Consider the following 23,185-nt stretch of genomic DNA (forward strand, 5'->3'; position numbering starts at 1 on the left):
AAAAAATAACAGATATCACAGAGATTAAAGATGCAATAGATGAAATAAAAAATATACTAGAGACACAACAAGAGGCAGAAGAAAGAATAAGTGAACTAAAGGACAGAACAACTTATTTGGAACTCACAAAAGTACAAATGACAAAAAAGATGGAAAAATTTGAATTAGATCTCAGGGAAATGATGGACAAAACCAAGCACAAATATAAAAACCATCAGTGTCCTAGAAGAAGAGAACAGTAAAAAGCTAGGAAGACTGGCTGAGGATATAATGGGGGTAAATCTCCCAACCCTTATGTTCTAGGTCTACCAAAGCTGCGAGAATGCAACACACCAGAGATGGATTGGCTTTTAATAAAAGGGGATTTATCTAGTTAAAAAAGTATAGTTCTTCAGAGGAAAGGCAGCTAACTTTCAACTGAGGTTCCTTCTCTCCAGGCCTCTGGGTTCCAATAACTTTCCCCTGGGTTATCCCTTTGTGCATCTCCAAAGGCCTGGGCTGAGCTGCAAGTGCTGAGATGAGGTATGCTGAGCTGCCTGGGCTGTACTATGCTGAGCTCTCTCATTTAAGCACCCAGCCAATTAAACCAAACATCATTCATTGCAGCAGGCATGCCTCCTAGCTGACTGCAGATGTAATCAGCACAGCTGAACTTCACATGCCATTGGCTTATGTCCACAGCAAAAGAACAAGGCATCTTCACCTGGCCAAGCTGAACATAACTACCACACCTTACGAAGGAAATAAATATGCAAATCAAAGAAGCCCAACAAACTCCAAATAAAATAAATCCAAATAGGTCTTCCCCGAGACACATATTAATCAGTCTGTCAAATGTTGAAGAGAAGTAGAAAATCCTGAAAACATGAAGAGTAAAACAATATACTACATACAAGGAAAACCACATAAGACTGAGTTTGGACTACTCAACTGGGACTATGGAGGTGAGAAGGCAGTGGTATGACATATTAAAGATCCTGAAAGAAAAAGACTTCCAGCCAAGAATTCTGTACCCAGGCAAACTGTTCTGCAAAACTGAGGGAGAGATCAAAATTTTCACAGACAAACAAATACCGAAAGAATCTGTCAACAAGAGACTGGCCCTATAAGAAATACTAAAGGGAGTTCTGCCAGTTGAAAAAAATAGACAGGAGAGGGAGGTCTGGAGGAGGGCAGAGAATTGAATTGTACCAGTAAGGGTAACTTAAAGGATAAAAAGAGAAAGAGGGAAAATAATATACAGATCTGACAAATATAATCCAAAGGGTAAGAGGGTAGATTCAAGAAATGTTTTTACAGTAATAACTTTGAATGTTAATGGACTAAATTTACCATTTAAAAGATACAGATTGGTACAACGGATTAAGAACTATAATCCAGCTATACGCTGCTTACAAGAGACTCATCTTAGAAATAAGGGTATAAATAGACTGAAAATGAAAGACTGGAAAAAGATCTTCCGTGCAAGCTGTAACCAAAGAAAGCACAAATAGCTATATTAATATCAGACAAAATAGACTTTAAATGTAAAGACATAAGAGACAAAGAAGGACACTATATATTAATAAAAGGGACAGTTCATCAAGAAGAAATAACAATCATAAATGTTTATGCACCCAATCAAGGAGTTCCAAAGTATATGAAACAAACACTGGCAAAACTGAAGGAGGGATAGACGTTTCCACAATAATAGTAAGAGATTTCAATACATCACTCTCTTCTAAGGATAGAACAACCAGACAGAGAATCAGCAAAGAAATAGGGAACTTAAACAATGTGATAAATGCATTAGACCTAACAGATATGTATAGGTCATTACACCCCAAAACATGAGGATATACATTCTTCTCTACTGCTCATGGAATAGTCTCCAGGATAGAGGATACGCTGGATCACAAAACAAGTCTTCATCAATTTAAAAACTTAGAAATTATTCAAAGCACTTACTCTGCTCACAACAGAATGGAATGGAAATCAATAACTACCAAAGAATGAGAACTTTCACAAATAAATGCAGATTAAATATCACAATCTTCAACAGCAAGTGGGTTAAATAAGAAATTGCTAAGAGAATGCTTCATAGGTAGAAGCAGAATTTATTTGTTAAATTATTAAGTTTTGGAGTATACTAAGCTACACAGGAAAGACTACTTGAGACAGCACTCTTATGGAAATAGGTGTTATGCTGAATCAAAAACCTAAAACATATAGCAAAGGCTTTGGGACAGAGCAGCAGACATAGGCTGGAAAACTGGTGAGGGAAATTTTAGTGAAGCTTGGAAGAGCAGTGAGGCTATAATAGGAGACTACAGAAAAGGCAACCCATGTAATGTAGTGATGTACTTGGCAAAACTATTATCTATAATAACTTAGAAGACAGACAACGTTTCTAATGAACTGTGGACCTGACTAAAGACATAGCTATGCAGAATGTTGAAACTGCTGATGAGGTCTTTTTTTTTTTTTTAAGTTGTGCATGATTAAATACAAGAGAGACTTCCAGGAAGATGGCTGAATAGAGTAGCTCGAGATCAGCCGTGCTCCATGGAAAAGTTAGGGAAGGGACAGGAAGGCAAATGAGGTGGCAATTCGGGAGTGCATCTGACCTGGGAGAGCCTTCGACACCTTGTTGCTGAGCCCAAGGAACTGAGAGACTGAAAGGTGGAGCCTGGTGAGGAGGCACGGAAGCAGGGAGTGCATGGATGGGAGCCAGGAATTAGGAAGTAAGCCAGGCTGCACTCCTTGGGCACACTACCCTCACCAGCACAGCCCCGTGACTGGCAACTCACCTCACATCCCACGCACCCAAACCCTGTCACCCACTCCCATTCCCTAAGCTTCAGATGCACCGAAACCATCAGGCCCCAGTGCATGTATCTGCCCCATATCCTGTGCATGTATCTGCCACACACCCCGACTCCAAGTACAGCCCAACTCACCTCTCCTGAATCCCTCCCGAGCACTACTGCCCCTGCCCTGTTCCCTGCAATATGTTGCCAGCACTTAAAGGCTGCGGGCACTAACCTCCATACCCAGGCTACCCCTGCCCCCCTGACCATAGTGTCGCAAAGCCTCACCCTGCCCCCCCTCACCGAGCTCTGTGAATGGCACTCCTAGAACCACGCATGCGCACGGGCCCCCAATCACATCATTCTGCTCTGGGAACCTCAGTTTACAGCAGTCCTAGAACTGCGCATGTGCACAGCCCTCAGCTACACTTCCCAGCTCTGAGAAAGTGCTGACCTGTGCAGCCGAGAAACATAAGACCCCAGTATGTGAAGTTATAACATAGACCTGCTGCCACAGGTCTATGCATGCACACAAAAGGCCCCGTGCCGTAGACAGAGCACAACAGGGTTATGCCCCCAAGACCAGTGCACTCGCACAGTTACATTCTCCCTAGCTGCTGGGCGCCCATGTTCACAAGCATCAGCGTAACGTACCCAACCTGCGCCCACACCGGCACTAAAACAAATCACTGCATGAGTGTTTCACACCGTACTCTGCTCCCTGCTGTACAAGCATCCCACAAACACAAGGCCTTAGACTACTGTTGGAAATCAATTCCCAAAGTAAATCAATCAAGATATTTACATGTCATGAAGACAGCAGAAGATGACTAAGTATATCACAATGCAGACAGATATAGCCCTGCCTAATGACCAAATTAAAACATCAGAGGAGACACAGACGTTGGAACAACTAATCAAAGATGTTCATACAAATCTACTTAATAAAATTAGTGAAATAGCAAATGACATAAAGGAGATCAAGAAGACAGTAAAGAACATAAAGAGGAATTTGGAAGAATAAATAGAAAAACAGCAGATATCACAGAGATTAAAGACTTTATTGACCAAATAAAAAACATACTAGAGGTAGACAACACCAGATTTGAAGAGACAGATTTGAAGAGAATAAGTGATATAGAGAACAGGACAATTGACTTTGAAGACCCAAAGCAGCACATGGAAAAAAAGATGAAAAAATTTAATGGGAACTCAGGGAAATGATAGGTAAAACAAAGCGTGCAAATATAAGAATCACTGGTGTCTCAGAAGGAGAAGAGAGGAGTAAAGGGCTAGAAAGAGTAGTTGAGGATATAATGGGGGAAAACTTCCCAACTCTCATAAAGGACATACATACACAAGTCAAAGAAGCCCAATGAACTTCAAACAGAATGAATTCAAATAGGCCTTCCCCAAGACACATACTAATCATTGTGTCAAATGTTGAAGAGAAGCAGAAAATCTTGAAACTGGCAAGGGAAAAATAATCTACTATATACAAGGGAAACCAAGTAAGAATGAGTGCAGACTACTCAACTAGCACCCTGGAGGCGAGAAGGCAATGGTCTGATATATTCAAGATCCTGAAAGAGAAAGACTTCCTGTCAAGAATTCCATACCCAGCCAAACTGTCCTTCAAAACTGAGGGAGAGATTAAAGTTTTCACAGACAAAGAAGTCCTGAAAGAAACCGTCAACAAGAGACCGGCCCTACAAGAAATACTAAAAGAAGTTCTGCTGGCTGAAAAAAAGAGACAGGAGAGGGAGGTCTGGAAGAGGGCACCGAATTGAAGAGTACCACGAAGGGTAATTTCAAGAATACAAAGAGAAAGAGGGAAAAGAATATACAGATCTGACAAAGAAAAAAAGATAAGATGTTGGATTCAAGTAATGTCTTTTCAGTAGTAACTCTGAATATTAACAGATTAAATTTACCAATTAAAAGATACAGATTGGGAGACTGGATTAAGAAACATAATCCAGCTTTTTGCTGCTTACAAGAGACTCATCTTAGACACAAGGATACAAACAGATTGAAAGTGAAAGGATGCAAAAAGATCTTCCAGGAAATAGAGAAGTCAAATAACTTGATAAATGAATCAGACCTAAGAGAAATGTATAGGTCATTGCACCCCGAAGCACAAGGATATATGTTCTTCTCTAGTGCTCATGGAATATTCACCAGGATAGAGCATATGCTGACACATAACAGATCATTATAAATTTAAAAAAACTGAAATTATTCAAAGCACTTTTTCTGGTCAGAAAGAGATGAAGCTGAATCTCAATAACCACCAAAGAACGAGAACATTCACAAATATACAGAGATTAAATAACACAGTCTTAAACAACCAGTGGGTCAAAGAAGAAATTGCTAGAGAAATCATTAGCCATCTGGAGATGAATGAAAATGAAAGTATAACTTATCAGAACTTATGGGATGTGGCAAAGGTTATGCTGAGAGGGAAACTTATTCCCTAAATGCCTATATTGAAAAACAAGAAAGAGCAAAAATCGAGGACTTAACAGCACACCTGGAGGAACTTGAGGAAGAACAGCAAACTAACCCCAAATCAAATAGAAGAAGAGAAATAACAAAGATTAAAGCAGAGACAAATGAATGGGAGAACAAAAGAACAATAGAAAGAATCAATAAAATCAAAAGTTGGTTCTTTGAGAAAATCAATAAAATTGATGAGCCACTAGCAAGACTGACAAAGAAAAAATGAGAGAGGACTCAAATAAACAAAATCAGAAATGAGAATGGGTGCATTACCACAGACCCTGAAGAAATAAAAGAAATCATAAGAGGATACTACAAACAACTATATGCCAACGAACTAGACAACTTAGATGAAATGGACAAATTACTGGAGACACACAAACAAGCTACACTGACTCAGGAAGAAATAGAAGATTTCAACAAAGCAATCACAAGTAAAGAGATTCAATCGGTCATCAAAAATCTTCCTACAGAGAAAAGTCCAAGGCCAGATGGCTTCACAGGGGAATTTTATCAAACATTCCAAAAAGAACTAACACCAATCCTGCTCAAACTTTTCCAAAAAAATTGAGGAAAAAGGAACTCTACATAACTCATTTTATGAAGCTAGTATCATTTTAATACCAAAACCAGGTAAGGATGCCATAAGAAAGGAAAACTACAGACCAATCTCCCTAATGAACATAGATCCAAAAATTCTCAATAAAATATTAGCAAATCAAATCTAACAACACATTGAAAGAATTATACACCATGACCAAGTGGGGTTTATACCAGGAATGCAAGGATGGTTCAACACAAGAAAATCAATTAATGTAATACAGCACATTAACAAAATGAAAGGGAAAAAATCAAATAATCACCTCAATTAATGCTGAAAATATATTTGACAAAACTCAACATCTTTTCTGATAAAAACACTTCAAAGGGTAGAAATCAAAGGTAACTTCCTCAGTATGATAAAGAGCATATATTAAAAACCCATAGCCAGCAAAGTACTAACATAGAGAGATATAAGCTTTCTCCCTAAGATTGGGAACAAGACAAGGATGCTGTCTGTTATCACTATTATTCAACACTGTACTAGAATTGTAGCTAGAGAAGACAGGAGAAATAAATAAAAGGCATCCAAATTGGAAAAGAAGAAGTAAAACTTTCACTGTTTTCAGATGACATGATACTATAGTTGGAAAATCCTAAGAAATCTATAACAAAGTTACGTGACCTAATAAATTCATCAAGGTAGTGGGATATGAAATTAATGTGCAAAAATCAGTAATGTTTCTATACACAAGCAACGGTCTAACTGAGGAGTCTAGAAAGGAAAAAACTGTATTCAATTTTTTAACAACGAAAAGAATCAGTATCTAGGAATGAACTTAACTAGGGAGTAAAGGACTTGTACACAGAAAGCTACATAACATTGCTAAAAGAAATTAAAGAAGTTCTAAATAGGTGGAATGTGATTCCCTACTCATGGATAGGAAGGTTAAATATAGTTATCAATTCTACCCAAATTGAACTACAGATTCAATGCAATAACAATCAAAATTCCAACAACCTACTCTGAAGACTTGGAAAAGCTAGCTACCAAATCAATTTAAAAGGGAAAGAGGCCCCAAATAGCTAATAGCATCCTAAAAAAGATGAATGAAGAGGGAGTATTAATACTTTCCTCTTTTAAAACTTATTATAAAGCCACAGTGCTCAAAACAGCATAGTAATGGCAAAAAGATAGAACTACTGACCAAAGGAATTGAGTCTACAGCACAGAAATAGACCACCATGTATCTATGGTCAACTGATCTTTGACAAGGCCCCCAAATCCCCTGAACTGGGACAATGTAGTCTTTTCAATAAATGGGCATAGGAGAACTGGATATCAGTAACCAGAAGAATGAAAGAGGACCTTTACCACATTCCCTATATAAAAATTAACTCAGAGTGGATCAAACACCTAAATATAAGATCCAGTACCATATAGTTTCTAGTAGAAAATGTAGGGAAACATCTTTGAAGACCTAAGTAATTAGAGGTAGCTTCCTAAACTTTATACCCAAAGCTCAAGCAACCAAAGATAGATAAATGGGAATTTCTCAAAATTAAATGCTTTTGCACCTCAAAAGACTTTGTCAAACTCAATGGGAAAAAAATTTGGAAATCACACACCGGAAAAAGGTTTGGTATCCTGTATACATAAAGAAATCATACAACCCAACAAAAGAACAAGCAATCCAAATTTAAAGTGGGCTAAACATACGAATAGACATTTTTCTAAAGAACAAATATATAGGTGGGCCACTGTGGTTCAGCAGGCAGAATTCACGCCTGCCATACCAGAGACCTAGATTCAATTCCTGATGCCTGCCCATGCAAAAAAAGAAAGAAAGAAAGAAGAACAAATATAGATGGCTAAAAGCACATGAAGAGATGCTCATTTTCTTTAGCTATAAAGGAAATGCAGATCAAGACTACAATGAGATACCACCTCACACCTATAAAAATGGCTGCTACTAAACAAATAGGAAACTACAAATGTTGGAGAGGATGTGGAGAATTTGGGACACTTACAAACTGCTGGTGGGAATGTATAATGGAACAGTAACTATGTAAGACAGGATGGCAGTTCCTCAGAAAAGTAAATACCAAGCTGCCTTATGACCTGGCAATATCGCTACTCAGTATATACCCAGAAGTGCTGAAAGCAGTGACATGAACAGACATTTCCACACCGATGTTCACAGTAGCACTATTCACAATTGTGAAAAGATGGAAACAATCCAAGTGCCCATCAAAAGACAAGTAAATTAACAAAAAATGGCATAAACATATGATGAAATATTATGCAGCAGCAAGACGAAATGACATCCTGAAACGACAAGATGGATGAGCCTTGAGACATAATGTTGACTGAAATAAGCCCGACACAAAAAGCTAGATACTGTATGATTCCACTTTTATGACATGGTAAAGGTAAAATCAGAGGCTTATAACACAGAATATAGGGGAACTAGAGACACGCAGAAACTTGAGACAGGTGAACAGTTAGTTAGCTAATGAGGTTGAACTTAATTGTAAGCCAAGAACATGCTTTTGCCTGCTATGGGCTATGTTTAACAGGAAAACATAAACAAGGCTGCAGCAATACCAGGGGTATATAATGGGGGAGGAACAAAAGTTAAGGGGAGGTTTGGATTTTCTATTTGGGGAGGATGTGTTTATTGGCTATCTTTCTCTTGGGAACAATGAAAGTTGTTCCGGAGAAAAAGTCCATCTAAAACTGATGGACTGTTGACTTTGGATGTTACACATGAGGCTGAGCAGACAGAGGTCGCTGAAAGACATGCTGAGAAGTTGATTGGTGAACATTATGCTGTTACAAAAAGGAACGAAGTTGTGAGGCCTGACATGAGGTGTATGAATATATGTGATATTTGGTGAGGCAAAATAAGTCAGAAACAAAAGAGCAAATATTGTATGATCTCATTTAGAAAATACTTATGAGAAAACTGGGGCCTAGACTGTAAGCTCTTATAGCAGTTACACTTAGTCTGGAGTTGTAATTGTTATTTCTGGATTTTGAGAGGCTATTTTATATATATATTATATTACATATATTACATTGTGTTATTTATATTATATAGATTATAATATATATTCAGAGATAAGAACAAAGTCAGTCAGGTCAGGATTAAGGTAATTTAGAATACAGAGGTAAGAAAGACATTGACTGTATGTTAGAACTTCACCTACTCTTTGAGACCAAAGGAAGAAAGATTACTTTGCCCAGAAGCTAAATTTTCTGTAGCAAATAATCTAACTCAACCTGTCTTGATAGATCATTTAAACACTCAAAACACAGGAAGCCCAGAATAAGAATGAGAGCCTTTAATACTTTATAGCTTAATGTAATGCCTGGATACATCCCAGAGTATATTAAGCAGATAATCAAAAAGTATTGGCAAAGTCCCTTGAGGGATAGGAGAAACAATACGGAACTATTAAACTTTACCACCAGGGAAACCCCAGATACTGTGTCAAATTGAGGTTTGCTTTTGTGAAGCTTATGTATGTAGCGGAGAATCTTAGCCTACCTATAGGTAGCCTAAGAGTCATCTCTGGAGGACCTATTTTGCTGCTCATATGTGGCCTCTCTCTCTCTTAGCCCAACTCTGTAAGTGAAACACTGCCCTCCCCAGCTATGTAGGACAAGACATCCAGGGATGAAAGTTTCCCTGTCAGCATGGGAGATGATCCTCAGGGTTGACTCTGGCCCTGCCACTGTGCGATCAACAATGCCATCCTGACCAAAAGGGGGAAAAGAAGTGTAACTAGGAAAGTATCAGTGGCTGAGAGAGTTCAAATAGAGTCAAGAGGCTATTCTGGAGGTTGCTCTTCTGCAAGCTTCAAAGAGACAGTAAAATGAACAAACCTATGGTTTTTTTTTTTTTTTTTTTTTTTTTTTTTTTTTTAAAGACAGAGAGAAGGAAGGAAGGATAGAAGGAAGAAAGGGAAACATCTTTTAAACATTTTCTTGTTTTATTGCATTCCGTTTCTCCGTTTTTGTTACATGGGCTGGGGCCGGGAATCGAACTGAGGTCCTCCGGCATAGCCGGCAAGCACCTTGCCCGCTGAGCCACCGCGGCCCGCCCCCAAACCTATGGTTTAACATTCATTCTAAATTTCTGCCTTTTTGTTACTAAAAGTACAAGAGGAAAAATGTTAAATGACTATGAAGTACCTAATTTTGGTGGGAGCAGGGGTAGTGGTTGTTTTCTTAAGGAAAATAGCAAGTAGATGTTTTAAACTAATAAATTTTCTTGACACATGTTTTGAATGAGCAAAATTCTATGTGGAAGACTACTTTTAGGCCTAATACTAAATACTTACATGAATAATGATATAATCATAATAATATTGTTTCCTCAGTTGTAATAAAGTATGAATAATAGGGAATATTGGGTGGGTCTCTTTATGGTATGTTACCTCTGCATGATTTTTCTGTGAACTTACACCTGTTCTAATAGAAACAACAGCAACAACAACAAAACTTAACTGAAGGATCTGCAAAAAGATAGGCTCCAAAGATCACAGAATGGATTAATCACAGAATCAAAATTGAGGGAATGTAAGAAATGCCTCACTTTATTGGATCAATGGTACACATTATATGGGAATACATGGGACAGAAAACTGTTATAATTCATGATGACTAGATGATGGACTAAAAGCTAGAAACAGAATCTCAACATCTTGAATTCCATTTCATAATGGAATTATATTATCATTCTGACTGTAGCTTTCATTAGAACAGTCTGATATGACTATCCTCATGCTTTAACTTTTTCACACTAGAGTCTAATATTTTTAGCTTATGGCCTTTCCTCATATTCCTTGTACTTTTCTATATACATGGCAGGTCACATGGTTTGGCACAAAAACAAGAAATATTTTGCTTCAGAATTAATTCCACCTTATTGGATATCTGTAAGACACTAAAACCCAAACCCAGAAGTCTATATTGGCTCCAGATTCCCATATTTTGGGTCCTGATAGTTTCAACTTATATCATACTTGTTGATTTACTTTAAAATCATTTTTTTTTTCTGGGGTAATTTTCTTTGCCTAATTTTTTTCCTCACTAAGTGATGCTATGGATACTTGTAGTAACCAGTTGTAATATGAAGATTTGGTAGGAACAGAAAGGAAGACTGTAGTTTTTATTCCTCAGAGTCTTAAATTTCACTCAGACAACAGTAAAGACAACTTAACCATCTAATTATTTATCCTGTTTTCTACAAGCCCTGTCTCCATTTATAGCCTGCATTAAACCATGAAAGGGGAGAAATTCTGCAAGCAAAATAATATAATTTCTTCTTCTAAAAAATATAATATGTACCTTCCTCTGAAGCTCTTTTCTGTGTATCTTTGTGTCCTCTTCCTAAACTTTAACTTCTCTAACTAGTATCATCTGCACAGGGGAGCCATCTCTGAGAGCTCTTTCTTGTAGTTTATGTAAAATAAAAAACTAATTTTGCAGCATCAATCCCTACTGAGCATTTCCTTATCTAAACAGATGCCTACTCATGCCTAATCTTTGGGTCAGTTGTTCAGAAGGAAATAATCACTTCTAGCATAACATTCTATTAATACCACTGACAGAAAGGAGCTTTCCAGTAACATTTTAATAGACCAAGAATAAATACTCTCACCTGCCAATCTGAACGGTGGGTTCTGTAGCATATACTGTGCCTGTGAAACCGGTATGCTCAGTGATATAGGGCAGTGCCATCATGCAGTGATAGTTAGAGATGAGGATCACATCTACCGTAGACAAATCTATTAGCTCGGTCTGAAAAGAAAGTGGAGGGAATGATACATATCTATTCAGGACACATAGATCAACATGATGTGACTGAAAAATGGTGTCAGAATGCAGAGTATTTTTTTTTTTTACTACAGAGTAATGATTACTTCTTGCAACACTTCTATTCTTTCATTTTGGGATAGATTCTAATATGTGACATTAAGGAATAGGACAGGAATGCTAACAATGAGAATGTAGCCAGTCTACTAGCACTACCCTGATTTTACCAGAACACAAATCCTTCTCAGTCAGACATACGTGGATAAATGACAGCACTACTTCAGCAGCTGCTGCCAGGTAACTTGAAGCAAAGAGAAGACAATATAAGCCATGAAGGCATGCTAGAAACTAATGTACCATTGCTGCAGACTGACAGAAAATGCGAAACAGTACACAGAAACCACCTCTTCAAAAGTCAAATGTGGGAGGCAACTTTTGATTACTATTGCTAGATATAGAGCCAAAAAAAAAAAAAAAAGGAAACAAAAAGTCACCACAGAATCTTGAAAGAAAACTCTTACATTCTATCCTAATCTTAACTTCAAATCCACCCTTTTAGCTCAATTATTAAGGTAATATGAAAAAGGGAAAAGACAGGTTAGCAGTTGAGGGACAATGCTGCACATGTTTGGTTTATGAAAACTCCTTCGCTGCTGAGTCAATAATACGAATGGAATGTGTTCCCCATTGTGATAGTTAATTCATGTGTCAACTTGGCCAGATGATGGTCCCAGTTGTCTGGTCAAGCAAACACTGGCCTAACCGTTATTGTAAGGATATTCTGAGCTGGTTAATAACCCAAAGGCTGGTTTATTAAGTCATCGGTCAGTTAATTGCATCTGTGGCTGATTACATCACAAATCAACTAAGGGAGACTCTTCCTCAATGAGACAATTCAACTAGCTGGATTTAATCCAAACAGTAGAAGATTTTTTTTTTCAAGGGAGAAGAGAGCACTTTCACTTTTCCTTCAGCCAGCCAGCCTCTTCTGGAGAGTTCAGTAATGACCTTCATTGGAGTTGGCAGCTAGCAGCCTGCCCTGGACTTGTGTGCCCCACAGATGTGTGACACTTTTATAAAATTGCATATTTACAGACAATTCCTGTTGGTTCTGTTTTTCTAGAGAACCCTGACTAATATACCCATATAGTTAAACCTACCTGTATTTTAATGCTCAATTCAAATGTTATTTCTTTCACTAAGTCTTTTTGATTTTCCCCGATGAAAGAAACCACTTCCTCTTCAGAACTCCAAAATCACGTTATATATATCCCTTTTATGATAGTTATCACTCTAAACAATTGCACCTCAAGTATCACCTTATCCTTCAATAACTGAATCTCTCTGAGGTCAAGAATCCCATGTGACTCATCTCTGCTCCTCTTATCCCTATGATACCCTGTACAAAACAGGCTTCAGTGCATTTTGTTGAAGGAAAGCAACTTTATAAGCGGTAACCTCTGTGGGAAAAAGTGAGACACTATGGCTTGGAGAGCTTGAATTTCCACTAATGAAAAAGTTAACCCTAAGAAACTACACAGTGCACTAAGGGATAGGTATAAAAAAATCTAGGAAGCATTTTAGTTAGAAGAATGGGTAGTTGAACTAATATTTCCCGCCACAAAGACGTAATAAAGAAGTCTGTGACATAAGTAAATGGTAAAAGGCAATATGCCATTTGGCCATAGGTATTTTCTGGTTGAATGATAGCTAGAAGTAAAAACCTAAAATTGTGGAACAGTAACCCATACCAAACTCTGAAAATTGTCCTATAACTAGTTGTTACAATGTGCTTTGAAATTTATTGCTTTTTTGTACATATATTTCAAAATAAAAAATGTTAAAAGAAAAAAATAAACCAACCTACAAGGCTCCCAAGTTAGAATTATTAAACAGGGTCTGTGGGAAACCAACCGGTTTCGATCCTCATCTTCTCTACTCTGTCTCCTATACACACACACAAAGACTCTATACATAAAGTAAGTGAATGTAATAAAACTGCCAAGGCATTATCAGCTTCTGAGGACAGCATCGTAGAGCAGAGGTTCTAAGATACTCACTGCTAGGACAATGACAATCTCTGAATAAAATAGCTGATGGCAATCATAGCTTATTAATACCCCTTTCCATATAGTACACACTTCCAAGACAATATCCTTACTTACTGTGCTATTCTGAAATTGTTATGTGCCCTAGAAGAGCCAGGCTCTTTTAATCCAATCTTATGGGTACAGACCTGTGGTAGGATGGGACCTCTTGATTAGGTTGTTTACATGTAAATGTGACCCAATCAGTTGTGGGTGTGATCTTTTCATTAGATTATTTGCATGGAGATGTGAGGCTACCCATTCAAGGTGGGTCTTAATTAGTTTACAGGAGTCCTCCAAAGAGTTCACAAGAGAGAGAAAGAGCTCAGAGCTGATATAGAATGCAGATGTCTAGACACAGAAATTTGGAGAATGGGCATAGAAAGAGATTGGAATCAGAAGCTAAAAGCAATGCAACCTGAGAGCCAAGGGCAAGGAGATGCCAGCCATGTGCCTTCCCAGCTGACAGAAAAATCCTGTATGCAACTGGCCTTTGCTGAGTGAAGGAATCCTCCTGTTGATGCCTTAATTTGACATTTTCATGGCCTTAGAACTGTAAACTTGTAACTTAATAAATCCCCATTATAAAAGCCAATCGGTTTCTGGTATATCGCATTTTGGAAACTTCAGCAAACCAAAACACTATCATGATGAAGAATCATATAACGTTCTGCTGGTGCTACTCTCCACTACCTCTCTAGAACTATTTTTTTAAAAATGATTTTTACTATGAAATATAACACATATATAAAGAAAGAATAAGCAATAATTGTCAAAGTACACTTTAACAAGGGGTTACAGACAGATTTCAGAGTTAAGAGTTACCATTCCAATATTTCAGATTTTTCCTTTGAGCTGCTCCCAAACACTGGAGGCTTGAAGAAATAACAGTACTCAACAGTCACACTCCTTTGGTAAATCTTATTTTCTCTGTTACAACTCCTCCTTCTCCTTTGATCCTTCTGTCAATCTACAGGGATGTTGAGGCAATGCCCATTCTGACATTTTCATGTGGAGAAGTGGTGTTGACACTAAAGGATAGGGGGATGTAATCTTGGAGAGGTTGGTCCCTATGGGTTTCAGGATTTATCTGGTCTAGGAACCCTATGGAAATTATAGGTTCCAGGAAAGTAAACAGTGCATGAAACGTTTATACCCAGTTTGACCCCTGAACCCTAAGTGTTCTTTTTTTTTAAATAAATATTTTTATTGAGAAAACAATATACAAACACAAACATTCTTAACATATGAACATTCCATACTTGGTGTACAATCAATGAACCCTAGGTGTTATTTTTAAGAACAGTGATGTTAGTTGGGGTTTAACAAACAATGGCAATCAGCACTAACTGAAGCTTACCTAAGAGAAGCCTCCAGAATACCTTCTTGACTCTATTTGATCTCTCTTTGCTAATGATGCCTTATTTTAATACACTTCTTTTCACCCTGGGAGTCACACCCCATGTTGTCAAGGAGACTTTCACTCCTGAATGTCATGTCCCATGTAGTGGGGGAGGGTAATGATTTTCCTTGTAGAGTTGGGTTAAGAGAGAGGCTACATCGGAGCAACAAGAGATTTCCTGGAAGCAACTCTTAGGCCTCATTATAGGTAGTCTCAGCTTCTTCAGTGCAGAAATAAGTTTCATATGGGTAAACTTTAAAGCCAAGGGCATGGCCTATTTTCTTGGGAGTTCCCAATGGTTGAGAGAGTACCCAGGGTTTCCCAAATGGAAAGTTTAATAGTTCCATGTAAATGTTTTTCCTTTGACCCTCCTCAAGGGACTTTACCAATACTTTTTTTTTTTTTTTTTTAACTTTTTATTGTATAGTAGTACATATAAAGCAAAGAAATAAAGTAATAGTTTTCAAAGCACTCTTCACCAAGTGATTACAGGACAGATTCCAGAGTTTGTCATGGGCTACTATACCATCATCTCAGATTTTTCCTTCTAGCTGCTCTAGAACATAGGAGGCTAGAGGGCTTAAATATTTTTTTTATCACCACAATCTACATGTTTTCTTTCTTTTTTGTGAAAAATAACATAAATACAAAAAAAGCAATAAATTTCAAAGTACAGCACCACAATTAGTTATAGAACCTATTTCAGAGTATGGCATGGGTTACAATTCCACAATTTTAGGTTTCTACTTCTAGCTGCTCTAAGATACTGGGGACTAAAAGGGTTATCAATTTAATGATTCAGCAATTATGTTCGTTTGTTAAATCCTTTCTTCTCTGAATAACTCCACCATCACCTTTGATCTTTCAAAGGGGTGTTTGGGCTATGGCCATTCTAACTTTTTCATGCTGGAAGGGTCTGTCACTACTATGGGGTACGGCAATGGAAGTATCTGATGTTCTAGAGAGGCTGGGCCCTCTGGGTTTCAGAACTTATCTGGTTCAGGGACCCATCTGAAAAAAGTAGGTTTCTGAAAAGTTACATTAGTGCATGGAACCCTTGTGGAATCTTATATATTGCCCTAGGTGTTCTTTAGGATTGGCTGGAATGGTCCTGGTTAGGGCTTGACAGGTTATAATAGGTAGCAATGTCTAACTGAAGCTTGCATAACAGCAACCTCCAGAGTAGCCTCTCAACTCTATTTGAACTCTCTGTGCCACTGATACTTATATTAGTTATACTTCTTTCCCCCCTTTTGGTCAAGATGGAATTGTTGATTCCACGGAACCAGGGCTGGATTCATCCCTGGGAATCTTCTCCCATGTCACCAGGGATATTTTCACCCCTGGATGTCATGTCCCATGTAGCAGGGAGAGCAATGAATTCACTTGCAGAGTTGGGCTTAGACAGAGTGAGGCCACATCTGAGCAACAAAAGAGGTCCTCCAGAAATAACTCTTAGGCATACTGATAGGCAGGCTAAGATTCTCCAGTACCTACATCTACCAATACTTTTTAATTATCAGCCCACCATAGTCTGAAATGTATCCAGGTATTACATTAAGCTATACAAAATTACAAGGCCTTGTTCCCATTCTAGACTCCAGGAGTTTGGGTTGTTGAAATGAGCTATCCAGACAGGTTGATTTAGATTGCGTATTAAAAAAAAATTAGGTTTTAGATATAATAAACCTCTCTGCTTTTAGTCTCATATAGTAGGTGAAGATCTAGAGTACATACAGTATCATCTTTTACTCTGTATTCTATTCTACCTTAGTCCCAGCAGATTAGCTTCCTTTTTATGTGTATAACCCCACTAATTAGTTACTATCATTTCTATCTGTTTCCTTGCATTTAAGTTCAACCTCACTGGGTAGTCTTTTCCCGGTCTCTAGTTTTTGTGTACCTCGAGGTCTGCTATATTCTGCAGTGTAACCTCTGAGATTAACTTCACCAGCATCATAATAGCAAAATCATACAGTATCTGTTCTTTTGTGTCTGAATTATTTCACTCTGCATTATGCCCTTAAGGTTCATCCATGTTGTCATATGCTTTTGGACCTCATTTTGTCTTACTGCTGTATTATAGCCCATCATATGTATAAAACACATTTTGTTTATCACTCGTCTGTTGATGGGCACTGGGATTGTTTTCACGTTTTGGTAACTGTGAAGAGTGCTGCTATGGGACACTGATGTGCAAATGTCTGTTTGTGTTACTGCTTTCAGCTCTTCTGGGTATATACTGAGTATTGGTACTGCTGGGCCATAGCAATATTTAGTTTTCTGAGGAATCGCCAAACCATTTTCCACAGTGGCTGCACAACAGTGAATGTGTTCTCATTTATGCACATCCTCTTCAACATCTATAGTTTTCTGATTATTTAATAGGAACCATGTTCTAGGTGAGGTGATTTCTCATTGTTGCCTTGACTGGTATTTCCCTCATAGCTAATGAAAAAGAGCATCTCTTCATATGCTTTTTAGCCATTTGTATTTGCTCTCTGGAAAAGTGTCTATTCATATTCTCTGTCCATTTTATAACTGGGTGGTTTGGTTTTTGTTGTTGAGCTGTATAATTCCTTTATGTACACGGGATATCAAGCCTTTATCCAGTATGTGGTTTCCAAATATTTTCTCCCATTGAGGTGGGTGCCGCTTCACGTTTTTGACTAAGTCCTTTAAATTACAGAAGCTTTTGATCTTAAGGAGTTCCCATTTATCTGTTTTTTTTTTCTTTTGCTGCTTGTATTTTAGGTGTACAGTTCAAGAAGCTACCTTTTATTACTAGATCTTGAAGATATTCCCCTACATTTTTTTAGAAGTTTCATGGTATTGGCTCCTACATTTAGTCTTTAACCCACTTTGAATTAATTTTTGTATAGGATGTAAGTTAGAGGTCTTCTTTCATTCCTTTGGCTATTGAGAACCAATTCTCCCATACCCATTTTTTGAAGACTGTTCTGTCCCAGTTCAGTGGTTTTGGGGGCCTTACCAAAGATAAATTGTCCCTAGATTTGGTGGTCTATCTCTGCATTATCAATTCAATTCCATTGGTCAATAACTATCTTTGTGCTAATGCCATAGTGTTTTGACTGCTGTGGCTTTACAGGAAGCTTTAAATTAGAAATTTAGTCCTCCTACTTTGCTCTTCTTTTTTAAGAATTTTTTTACTATCCAGGGTCTCTTTACCTTCCAAATAAATTTGATACCTCATTTTTCCAAGTCTTCAAAGCAGGTTGTTGGGATTTTGGTTGGTATTGCATTGAATCTGTAGATCAATTTGGGTAAAACTGACAACTAAATGACACTCAACCTTCCTATCCATGAACATGGAATGTCCTCCCATCTATTTATGCCCTTTTTAATTTTTTTTAACAATGTTTTCTAGTTTTCTGTGTACGCGTCCTTGATATTCCTGGCTAGGCTTATTCCTATATACCTGATTGTTTTGGTTGCTGTTTTGAATGGAATTTTTCCTAGCCTCTTCAGATAGGTCATTACTTGCATATAGAAACATTATTGATTTTAGTATATTAATTTCGTATCCTGTTTTATTAGTTCATGTAGCTTTGTTATAAAATTCTCAGGGTTTTCTAAGTATAGGATAATGTCATCTGCAAATCATGAAAGTTTTACTTCTTCCTTTCCTATTTGGATACCTTTTATTTCTTTCTGCGGTCTAATTGCTCCAGCTAGGCCTTCCAGTATAATGTCGAATAACAGTGGTGACAAGGACATCCCTGTCTCATTCTCAATCTTAGGGGTCATGCTTTCAAACTCTTGCCATTAAGTATGATGCTGGATATGGGTTTTTCATATATGCCCTTTATAATACTGAAGAAGTTCCCTTCAGTTCAAACCTTTGAAGTATTTTTAACAGGAAAGGATACTGAATTTTGTTGAATGCTTTTTCAGCATCAATTGATAGGATCATGGAATCTTTCCCTTTCAATTTGTTAATGTGCTGTGCTATGCTAATTGATTTTCTGGTGTTGAACCACCCTTGCATTCTGGGTATAAACCCCACTTGATTGTGATGTGTAGTTTTTTTAACGTGCCATTGGATCTTTTTTTTTGCATGGGTAGGTACCGGGAATTGAAGTGTCACTGGATTTTATTTGCTAATATTTTCCTGAAGATTTTAGTATCTATGTTCATTACAGAGATTTGTCTGTAGTTTTCTTTTAGTGTCTCTATCTAGTTTTGGTATTAGAGTGACGTTAGCTTCATAAAATGATTTAGGTAGCATTTCCTTTTCCTCAATTTTTTGGAAGAGTTTGAGCAGGACTGGTGTTCTTTTTGGAATATTTGATAAAATTCCCCTGTGAAGCTGTCTGGTTCTGGGCTTTTCCTTGTGGGAAGATTTTTGATGACTGATTGAATCTCTTTACTTGTGACTGGTTTTTTGAGATCTTCTATTTCTTCTCAAGTCAGTACAGGTAGTGTGTGTGTTTCTAGGAATTTGCCCATTTCATCTAAGTTGTTTAGTTTGTTGGCATATAGTTGTGCATGGTATTCTCATATGATTGTTAAAATCATGGTAATGATTAGCCTCTCATTTCTGATTCTGTTTACTTGTGTCTTCCTTATTTTTTTTTTTCTTTTCAGTCTAGCTAGGGCTCTATGAATTTTATTGATTTTCTCAAAGAACCAACTTCTATTCTTGCTGATTTTTTCTATTATTATTTTTTGTATTTCAGTTCATTTATTTCTGCTTTAATCTTCACTATTTCTCTTCTTTTATTTGCTTTGGGGATAGTTTCCTGTTCTTTCTCTAATTTCTTCAGGTGAGCAGTTAAGTCCCGAAGTGTTCTTGTTTTTTAATATAGGCATTTGGGGCAATAATCCTCCCTCTTAGCACTCCCTTTGCCACATCCCATAAGTTTCTGATACGTTGTATTCTTATTATCATTTGTTTCCAGATATTTACTGATTTTTACAGCAATTTCTTCTTTGACCCACTGGTTAACTTCCAGCTGTATTCTGTTGTGATCAGAAAAAGTGTTTTGGATAATTTCAATCTTATTAAATTTATAAAGACTTAGTTTGTGTTCCAATATATATGATCTACCCTGGAGAATGCTCCATGTACACTAGAGAAGAATGTACATCCTGGTGTTTTAGAGTGTAATGATCTATATATGTCTATTATGTCTAATTTATTTATCCTGCTGTTTAGGCTCTCTACTTCCTTCTGGATCCTGTCAGGTTGTTCTATTATAGTATAGAGTGGTGTATTGAAGTCTCCCATTATTACTGCTGAAATGTCTATAGCTTTCTTCAATTCTGCCAATATTTGCCTCATGTTCTTTGGAGCTCCTTGATTAGGAGCATAAACATAATTTATGATTGCTTTCTCTTGTTAAATTGTCCCTTTTATTAGAATATAATGTTCTTTGTCTCTTATGATGTCTTTACACTTAAAAGTTTATTTATCTGATATTAGTATTGCTACTCCTGCTTTCTTTTGGTTACAGATTGTATGGAATATCTTTTTCCATCCCTTCACTTTCAATCTATTCATATCCTTGGTTCTAAGATGCATCTCTTGTAAACAGCATATAATGGATCATATTTTTTCATCCATTCTGCCAATATGTATCTTTTAATTAGTGAGTTTAGTTTGTTAACATTCAAAGTTATTACTGCAAGAGCAGTTCTTGAATCTACCATCATATCATTTAGTTTTTATTTGTCAGATCTATATATTACTTTTCCTCTCTCTTTTATCCTTTAAATTACTGACACTGATATTCTTCAATTCTGTGCTCTCCTCCTGACCTCCCTCTCCTGTTTTTTTACAGGTGACAGGTTCCCCTTTAGCGTTTCTTGTAGGGCAGGGCTCTTGCTGACTAGTTCTCTTAGTCTTTGTGTTTCAGGATTTTAATCTCTCCTTCAATTCTGACGGACAACTTGGCTGGATAAAGAATTCTTGGCTGGAAGCCCTTCTCATTTAGGATCTTAAATATCATACCATTACCTTCTTGCCTTCACAGTGCCTGTGGAGTAATTGTGTTTTTTCTTGTATGCAGTAGATTGCTTTTCGTGTGCTGTTTCAGAACTTTTTGTTTCTCTTCAACATTTGACAGTTTGAGTAGCATGTGACTTGTAGTAGCCATACTTGGATTTATTCTATTTGAGGTTCATTGGGTTTCTCTGATTTGCATATTTATGTCTTTTATAAGGGTTGGGAGGCTTTCCCCAATTATATCTTTAACTAACCTTCCCAGCCCTTTACTCTTCTCTTTTTCTTCTGGGGCACCAGTGATTCTTATGTTTGGGAGCCTTTTGTTGCTTATCATTTCCATAAGATCCAGTTCCATTTTTTTCCATCTTTCTTGTCATTTTTTCTTTTGGGTGCTCTAGTTGAACTGTTCTGTCTTCTATTTCACTTAATCTTCCTTCTGCTTCTTTGAATCTGCTATTATGTGTCTCTAGTACAATTCTAATTTGGTCCCCTGTTCTTTCATCTCTGTGAGATCTGCCATTTTTCTTTACTCTTTGAAACTCTTTATACTCTTCTAGTGTCTTCCTGATATCCTTTATTTCTTTATCAATATCCTTGAGCAGTTGTTCCTATTTGGTGCCCATTCTGGTGTTTTGATTTAGTAATTTTGCTGGGCCATTTCTCCTTGGATCTTCACATCCTTTCTGATTTCTTGTTATGTTCAGGCATTTGATTATCTTTATAAAGTTATTTTTCCAGTTGGTTTCCTTCATTTGTCTAAAGTTTTGTATTTACGTGGTTTGTGTCGAAGGTTCCCTTTTGCACTTGGTTTGTCAATAATTCCGTCAAAGCAAGGCCTGTATCTCAAGTAGGGGGTACAGTTTTACTTGAGGGTCTATTAAAGCACAGCCAGGGTGCACAGGTAGCAGAGTGGCAGACTATCCATCTGCCATACTGGAGATTTGGGCTCAAATCCCAGAACATGTCCCCCCACCCCCCTGCAACAAATAATAATAAAATAAAATATGAAAAAAAATCACACTTTAACAGCAGTAGGCCCCAGAGTAGAAGGAGACACCCCAAGATATCCTGGGAATGAACTCAGACTGGTGCCTAAGAGAGAGAAAATAAAAATTTAAAAATACATAAAAAATAAAAGAAATCAATAAAAATAGATGTTAATAAAAATAAAGAAAAAATATATTTAAAAAAAAAAACTTAGCCAGATAGGGAGTTTGCCAGACTACAGTTACTGCTCCTTCCTTGCAGGTGAAGGGAGGTACTCCTGAGGCACCTCCTTCCATCAGGCCCACCCTCCCAGACAGCAGTGGACAGCTGGGAAGATAGTGTGCATGGCAGTGGGGCTTCTCCCAGTGCAGACAATGTAGTCAACTGCAGAGCCTGGGGGAGCAGCCAATCCACAGCGTCTGGTGCCGAGTAGTTCCACCACTTACTGTGCCCAGCGGGACAGCCATTCACGGCACCTGGCTGAGCAACTGCTTCCAGTGTCTGGGAGCATGGCTTTCTATGGTAGATGGCCAGGCATGCCTCTGGGTTCCATAAGGGTGCTGCCGGCTGCAAGGCCACTTGGTGAGAATTACCCATCCAGCAGCTGGGGCAGGCTGGAACAGAGAGACAGTCAGTTCCTGCACTGTCCTGCATGCCACCATCTGCCCCCGTGGGGGTCACAGCCGATCAGATCCACTCTGTTCTCCTTGTCTCAATTCCCCTACCTATATCCTCCCCAAGAATACTGAGGACTCTCTTTGATTCACTTACCACCAGGGACTGCAATCCCGGTCATTCTCTCCCTGTCCCCTATCTCTTCCCATGGAGCATAAATCCAGTCCACCCCACTCCATCTTCCCCTCTAGACCTATTTTTAAATATATAAGGAAATTAAGACAGAGTACCAGAGTGATAGATCCAGAAGAAAAAAAGTGGGAATGACAATCTAAGCTAGAAAAAATCTCAAAATCATAACCGCCTTTCCTCACACATAACAGTATCTCGGTGAGAATATTTAAAATTTATCCTTAAAATAGAAGAATCATTTCAGAGTCTAGAATTATGAGAAATTTGGTAAGGAAA

General features: G+C 37.8%; 1 protein-coding gene across 6 annotated transcripts in view; it reads right to left on the bottom strand.

Moving 5' to 3' along the window:
• INTS9 (integrator complex subunit 9) overlaps positions 1-23,185 on the bottom strand; it is a 162,834-nt gene that overhangs the window by 86,862 nt on the left and 52,787 nt on the right. For 4 of the 6 annotated variants that reach the window (XM_077152908.1, XM_077152907.1, XM_077152909.1 and 1 more), the window contains one exon: positions 11,504-11,643. The exons of the other annotated variants lie outside the window; for them this stretch is intronic. In XM_077152908.1, coding sequence (XP_077009023.1) covers positions 11,504-11,643 — 140 coding nt within the window. The remainder of the gene's footprint in view (positions 1-11,503; positions 11,644-23,185) is intronic. 6 annotated transcript variants of the gene reach the window in all.

Source organism: Tamandua tetradactyla, chromosome 3, assembly GCF_023851605.1.
Source record: "Tamandua tetradactyla isolate mTamTet1 chromosome 3, mTamTet1.pri, whole genome shotgun sequence".
Lineage (NCBI taxonomy): Eukaryota > Metazoa > Chordata > Mammalia > Pilosa > Myrmecophagidae > Tamandua > Tamandua tetradactyla.